General features: G+C 35.1%; 1 protein-coding gene across 1 annotated transcript; it reads left to right on the plus strand.

Moving 5' to 3' along the window:
* Positions 1-1,798: 1,798 nt before the first annotated feature.
* On the plus strand, positions 1,799-4,220 carry LOC132550959 (acyl-coenzyme A thioesterase 13-like). The gene is made up of 4 exons (XM_060215058.1): positions 1,799-1,888; positions 2,754-2,938; positions 3,874-4,025; positions 4,186-4,220. The coding sequence occupies exons 1-4, from the start codon at positions 1,799-1,801 to the stop codon at positions 4,218-4,220; spliced, it is 462 nt and encodes a 153-aa protein (XP_060071041.1).
* Positions 4,221-8,005: the final 3,785 nt, after the last annotated feature.

Below are 8,005 nucleotides of genomic sequence, written 5' to 3' on the forward strand. Positions count from 1 at the left end.
AATGAGAAATAAGCATGCTTTGTCAAGATGTAATTATACGTTAACAATACAACTCGTACTGTTTTGGAATAAAATAGCATTATCCAAGTTAAGATATAGAGTAAAAATCTAGATAACTGGATCGCATCGTGACATAGGTCTCGTGCTGAGAATCAACAACAGGACAAATAACCAGTAATCACTGAACATTTGAATAAATTGCTGAAAATAAATGGTTCAGGGGATAAGTGTGGTTCGTGATGAACATGTAGTAGTCAGAAGCACGATCGTAATACCTGTTAATGGCTTAATGTCGAAAACTTGAGACAAATCCCATTTTATGACACAATTTTACAAGTTGTTTTCCTTCACGACAGCCATTCCTGACATATTTTACCTTCGCAAATTGAAGAGTTCTGTTTTTTCAAAGGTAGAGATTTGTTATATTTTCGAAAGAGGGTTTTATTTAATATAGTGACAGTTCAAATTCAGATAAGCGCAAATAGTTATTAAAAAATAATAGTTTTACCCACATTTTCATTGACATCTCTCATACCAGATTTGTTAAAATCACAAATGTTTCTTGGTGTATTGAATGAAGATACTTAACCTCAAAGTTAAATTACTGTATTGCTATTGGAAGAAAATGGAAAACAAACTGCCAAAATGTGTTTAGTAGCAAATCGGACACATGGTTATATCTTCCGGAGGAAGAATAAGGTTTCTCTGCATCGTACCAGCTTTAAATACTTCGATGTTCATTTTATGCCAATATCTATATGATGCGTAAACGGATAGGACATAAACAGTCCGTCAGTATATTTTTGAATTCATATTTTGAAACTTACTGTATCACAAAGATGTGTAATGCATTTAGATGTTAATATCAGGAAGATACACCTACACCTACCAAAACGAGTACGGTGTAACATAGATAAAGGAACAAAAAATATAGTAGGGGGGGGGGGGGGTGGGGAGAGAAAGAATAAGGTTTCTCTGCATCGTACCAGCTTTAAATACTTCAACGATCAACATCAAATTCGAACTGATTACACTGAATTACAAAGACAGTATGTACCTTTCGTATAGATGATGACATTCAAATTGTTTGTCATGAAAAAATATTGTTCTCGTACATTAAATACCAAGGACTGAAAAGGGGTATCAGTTATATTGAAATCTTCGGATTATACACAGAAGACAGTGATACAAGGAAATATGAGAAAGAATAAGATCTCAGAAAACATGACCTAGAAGAGCTGTTTCCATTGTTAATATTGTGACGTCATAACTTCACGGAATTCTGACGTCACCAAAGAAGGATAGTTGCTGATTTTAAACTTTGTATCAGTGCTTATATTACGTGTAATGATTTTAAATGAATTATAATGAAGATGGTCACAGAACTACCCCTTGGGCGACGCCCACCCGGCATTTGAAGGAACACAATTATATACTTAATGTCAATCTTGATTGGGGCATATCACAGATTAGCTGTTTTTCTTGTTTGTCTATTTACGTCATAGATTTCACAAAGATTCATGTACAATATATATTACCTGATTCTGTAGTACTGCAGAACTGCGTTTTTTTTTCCGATTCGGTAAAAAATCGCAAATATTAACTCCTGAATCTTATGAGTGATTCTTCAGAAGACAATAAATTAAATAAGTAGAGGATTTATTGGACTCTAAAGATATGTATTCAGAAATTGAAATTTAGGCCTCTGGGAAAATAGAAAAAGTTCATTAGATATCAGGAAGGAGAGTCACCTCCCTTAGGAGTACATACATATTGACCTCTTTCGGCCTAGCTCATCATGAAAGACGATGATGGGGGCTTACAACTCTCCCGACAGATACAGGAGGAGCGGACGTCACTCGGAGGATTCGAAGCCAACCTGAAACGGGTAAACTATTGATAATTTTTTATACTTCATAAAGTAATAGGCCGATTGACTGTTGCCACCGGGCACGTGTCTTACTTAATGTACCAAGGGAGAGTACTTGCGTTTAGGATCTGAAACAAACAAAAAATAATAATAATGTTAAAAACATACTATTTTAGAATTAGATGTAGCTATGACACGAAATCAGTCCGTTCGCCTGCTGTATGCCCATAAATAGTTCCTACAATAACTACTTCTAACGACAGACAGAGCATTGGTGTACTTGGAGAAAGAGGAACCGAAAGAGAAACAAGACTTGAAAAAATATTTTACTTACATATAGTTACGAAAACAAGATGAATTAAATTCCTTACCTGAAGCACAGACTTAGACATAGATATGTCGAGGTCCGTACCTGAAACACCCATAGATGAAAGTAGTGTTTTGATATAACTTACGTTAACTATGTGCGACAAAAATGTAATTGATCAAAGCCAAGGACATATGATATATAAGGTAAAGTAAGGCTAATGGCTTGATTTTTTCGCCGTAGCTTTACAAAGATATACCGTCAATCGATTATCCCTCTATCACACGTCCCTGATAAAATATATGTTAGAAGACTTTCCCCTTACGTATTGATAGGCTTATCTTAGCGATTTAAAGATTCTACCCGGTTTAAGATTGGGTCCATACGTAAACATCCATTCCGTTAAATTTAGTATATATATATATATATATGTGTGTGTGTGTCTACATAACTTAACTTATTTCAACTTATTTTCCCATTTTTGGCACTGACCCATTTAGAGAAACATCAGCACATTTTGTTTGAAATGCGATTGAGCCCTAAATCAAACAGTTTAGCAATTTTTTTGAATTGTAGTTACGTATCGTGTCGGGAGAGGGCGGCAGCATGGTGTGTGAAATGGACGTGTTGCCCACGGACAGAAACAGTCACGGAACCCTACACGGTGGGATGATATGTACTCTAGCCGATGCAGTGTCTTCATGGGCTTTCCACGTTGTCGAACGCACTCAGGTCAGCGTCAGTACCGGCCTCCACGTTATGTAAGTAGTGGTCACTGTGTTACTCAAACATAATCTCAAATTTTCATTTTTAATTATATGTTTATTTATTTCATTTCATTTATCTACTTATTTACGTATTTTACTTGAAAATGATATAAATTTTCATTGTTGGAACCACAAGAGACTTGACATAGGTATAACGACCTTAGTGTAGGTCTCTCGGACAAGATATGGGTATCCTGAACTATATGGATCTGAATTTATAGTTTACTGGAATTAGATATTCAATTATAGATAATGAGAACTAAATTTGGATATCTGGAACTAAATATAGGTATTTGGAATTAAAATTAGCTGTCTGGAACTGAATATAGCTGTATGAAACCAGATATATGCACCAGAAAAAGAAGAATCTGGAACTAGGTATGGATATCTTGGTCTTTGAATCTAACGTATAGATATCTAGGTCAGTGGAACGAAATAAAGGTATTTTGGTCTGTGGAACTAAATATGGCCTAGGTATCTAGAACACCATTTTAAGTGTCTGGAGTCACATATAGCTTTAAGCAGAACTACACCACTTTGTGTTATATTTTTGGAACCCACGTATACCACGCCTTTTACCGGAAGAGTATCAAGAGTGAGAGAATTATGAATATTAGTAAACACGAGACTTACCGGTTCAAAAGAGTTTTTCATGACGTGAAATCAACGAACGTAAAGGCATGTACATTTTAATACTGAATGGGAATTAAACAGGTTCTTCTTGTCAAAATATTCCATCTGTTCTTTTTTGCTTTTGATAACTACGGACACAATGTAGATTATTTAGTGTAAATACATATTCTTAACATGTCCCCTCTTTCCACTTTACAAGTGTAGGGTATGTTATAGGAAAAAATGGATAGTGAAGCGGAAATGACGTATAGTTACCAAATCTTATAATTGCTGATAAATGATTACTGTTAACTCAGGTTTATGAAGCCCGCAAAAGTCGGTACGACGATTATAATCGAAGCTCGTACGGTTAAACGTGGACGAAAAATGGTTTTCCTAGAAGTCACCATCACAGACAAAGAAAAAGGCTTCATAGTTGCAAAAGTCAACCATTCCAAACTGATATTAGGTAAGCCATCATATCCAAAACAAAGTACAAATTCATAAGCAACCGATCTGTTCTCATCTCTGGAAGTCGCAGCACGCGAATGGATCGGTATTAAAATGTATAGTACAATTGCGGTTATATGTGTTTGTTTTATGCTTGATTTTGATATATTGTATTGCAGATGTCGGGACTAAGCTTATCAAAAGCAATATGTGATGACAGAGACTTGTCAGACGCGTAAGACATTGGGCATGCACAAGTGAGGAGAATATTCGAGAAGGTCCAAACTAGTCACAAGAAGTCATATTTGAAATAATCCCAACTTGTGTGAAGTAACATTTCGGATAAATTAATTGTGGGCGCTTTCGCGCAAGCGGTTGAAACGGTTGGGCCGGTTGAACCTGAGAAAAAAAAAACCAGATACAGATCGTGACCGAGGCTGGACTGCGGGATATTTGGCACGTGCAGATCGAGAAGTCCGGCCAACCTGTCCGCAAATAAGTTGCTGCATACCATTAGTTCTCAGAATTTCAGCTTAGAGTAGGGTCGTGCACCGGATGTATTGTGCTATTAAGTATGAGTGAAATGGATGGTATCTTAATTTCAGTTAATTGTTTTATGCATCGGAATTCCGAAACTGTGCATTTGTAGCTTTACATGCACGTTCGTGTATATAGAGGAATAATTAGACTACCTCAACAGTTTCAACTGGTTTACGTGAAAGCGGTTGAGTGAGAGAATCCACGGTGGAGAAAGGAAATAGAAATGAAACATCATAAGTGAAAGCTTTGAGGGAGAATGAGTGTGATATATGTAACGGTGAAATCTAGTGCGAGAGTGACAAAAGGCGTGCCTATAGAGGTGTAAATAGCTATTGTTTAATTTTGTATTGTAATATGAACAAAATATAGATGATAATATTATATACATATAACTGTACTTTGTTATTTTTTCTGTTTACCACTGAGACGTAAATTTCTCTAATTTCAATAAACAATAAAGACATGACATCAATTTGACAAAATTAGATGTTGTTATTCTGTCAACGACAACTTAAAGGCTGTACTTCAATATTGTCTTCATTTTAAACATATTTATTGCCAAATGATCGACAAGGAATTAAGCACAAGTCTTGCAACTTATCAACGTCTTCTACCAATATACATTTTAAATGACATTACAATACTGACAATACAACTTTACAGTTATTGTTACAATTTGACATCTCATTTTCTTGCTGGATTTAGTGTAGTTTTGCACATAACTAAAAATGTATGAATTAAGGTCCACGGAAAGTAGGTAATTGCCATATAAGAGAATTTCTAAATCGAATGCAATGTTCCAATTATTCAACTTTTGAACTAGAATACGTCTTTCGTTTGGGAAACGTTGACATTCAATGAAATAGTGACCGACATTCTCGCAGGGATGACCACAATTACAAGATGCATTCTGAACTAGGTTTACTCTAACAAAAGTCAATGTTAAGGAAACTGCACTGGTGTCGGAGCTAAGTATGCAATATACCGAGTTTGCGATTTCCAATTTTATGGTATATAGGTGGACTTGACCGAATATTTGATGGTAAACAGGATTTGAATGAACTAATAGAAGGTTGAAATCGAACCAAATTTTCTAATTTATTCGAAGAGTAAAAAAAGACTTAGTAAGAGACAATCCGAAATTAGGAATCCTATAGTTATTATTGTTACATAATTCGTAACGACTAGATTCGCAGATAAAGACGGCAAAAGATGATTGAGGTATTCAGGAATTAATTTATTATGTATTTTGTACATTAATTGAAGCTTCCTCATTTTCTGCGATTAGTTAATGTTTCAGGACCAGTTTTGTGGTATTAATATGGGTATATGAAGACAACCCTAATACAATGCGAGCGGCTTCGCCTAGAGCTTTTCATAACTTTTCTTATTAAAAATAGTGCAACCTTACCACAACTCACAAACAGATTCTAATTTCTTAAAAGAACATTCCTTCTTCATAAGTGTTTCAATTTCCGTAAGACATTAATTTTGTTCATAGCCAAAGTGTTAATTCCATTTGCATGATCTCCCCACTTTTGATTCGAATAATAAGTTACACGTAAATGTTTGATAATCTGTAAAATTTAAGATTTTTCATTAAACAGTCTCTAGAACTGAAGAAAGTCGCAGTGTGTTTACTGCTCTTTTCTCTCTGGCAACTGTAAGATGTAAATATATCGTAAGCTGAAACCTCGTTGATTTTATTTTCATATTTTGTGTCGTACTAGAATATTGTGGTATGTGTTTTGTATTTCTATCATTTTCTTTATAAGTCGTTGTCTCGACTGCATCATTTTAGTGACTGAAATAAAAAATAATCAAGAAGGTTATTACTTATTGTAGTTCCAGTCATTAAACTTTTTGATCTCGGTGTATACTTTACGATTTTTAACTTAACATCAGGTATAAAATGACACATCCTCTATGACGAACACAGCGCATCAAATTATCGGATTCTGTCCAAATAGTGTAGACCCCTTCCATTCTTTCTTCATCCTCAAGTTCTCCATATTCATCGTCTTTGTACATGTTTGTGTCAAGCCATCTAGATGTAGCGTGTGAAGATTTCACAATATTTAAGCTGATTGTTTCTTATTAAACTCTGAAGTAATTAAAGTGTATTAAACTGTTGTCATGACACGGTTTGTTATGAAAGGGGGGTGGGGGTTGGAGGGGTGTGGGCAACAACATTGTAAAGGTCGCCATCTATTTCATTGTAAACACCAGTTTTCAACAGCAACCGCACCCAACATAGGTATGTCCCGTCAATTAAGATGGCGCCATACTGAATGCACAAAAATTTCAGATAAAAACAGTACCGCCTGCACAGCAGCCATATTTGAAATGGTTTAAATCGCAAACGTGTGAATATAAGAGCGGAACAAATGCACAAAAATTTGACAATGGACCTCATAAGTAAAAAAAAAAAAAAGTAAAGTTCTGACAATGGACCTGCACAGACAAGCCATATTTGAAATGGTTTAAATCAATGGCTAAGTAACGTGTGAATATAATGGACCTCACTAAGTATACCTCCGACCTCACTAAGTATACCTCCGTAAAGTTCTGACAATGGACCTCACTAAGTATACCTCCGTAAAGTTCTGACAATGGACCTCACTAAGTATACCTCCGTAAAGTTCTGACAATGGACAAACGATGGTATACATCGCTATATGGTCACAAAGGAGAAAGGTTATGTATGAAATTGTGAGTTACACTTGTATATTAAAATATTCAATAAAAAAATCAAAACTACTACTGATAATTGTATCGGGTAACCCGCCAATATTCAAAAAGTCGATACCATTGGTCATTGTATTCAATGATGATGCCTTGTTAGATAAGGAACACATGTCTCGTTACTCAAATTATTTTGTAGTGATGCTGCACTGTTTACGACGATTCAAAGTCTGTTTTCTTCGACACTGTATTTTTGGTTAGTGTGGAGCATTCTGATAGATTTAAAGAAAAACAGAATAGATAGGTATAAAAGATATTATTTTGTTATTTTGTCTTTACAGAGCGTCGTACACATTGAATATGTGTGCTTTTCTCGCAACTTTCCCAAATGTTTACATTAAAGTGATACCATAAATTTCCTGGGATGATTTGTGTTGAAGAAACTTATGTAGTTGATGTCAATACTACCAGGTATTTGTTTTTCACAGCTTGTCATCCTCTCTCGGATGCAATTGATTACTTTCAACGATTTCGGACAAAAAAAATGGCCGAAAGAATATGAAAAATCAAATTTAAAACAAATTGGTATGAAGGAAGTGTAAACCAAAATCATGCTTGATACATCATACGTAATATTGTGTGTTCTATACATGATCTATATCATTTTGTTTCACAAGCCTTTTATCCCACCAATATAGGTGTTAACACAATGGGTAACCTCTTAGCGATAATGTTTAACAATATGGACGCTTGTCTTTTGGCTCACTTGAACTC

Source organism: Ylistrum balloti, unplaced genomic scaffold, assembly GCF_031769215.1.
Source record: "Ylistrum balloti isolate Yb309-2 unplaced genomic scaffold, AGI_CSIRO_Ybal_v1 Utg370160, whole genome shotgun sequence".
Taxonomy (NCBI): Eukaryota; Metazoa; Mollusca; class Bivalvia; order Pectinida; family Pectinidae; genus Ylistrum; species Ylistrum balloti.

Coding starts and splice junctions, on each gene's coding strand:
- LOC132550959 (XM_060215058.1), top strand. CDS start 1,799: ATGAAAGACGATGATGGGGGCTTACAACTCTCCCGACAGATACAGGAG. Junction 1,889..2,753: donor TCGAAGCCAACCTGAAACGG/GTAAACTATTGA, acceptor TTTGAATTGTAG/TTACGTATCGTGTCGGGAGA. Junction 4,026..4,185: donor CCATTCCAAACTGATATTAG/GTAAGCCATCAT, acceptor ATTGTATTGCAG/ATGTCGGGACTAAGCTTATC.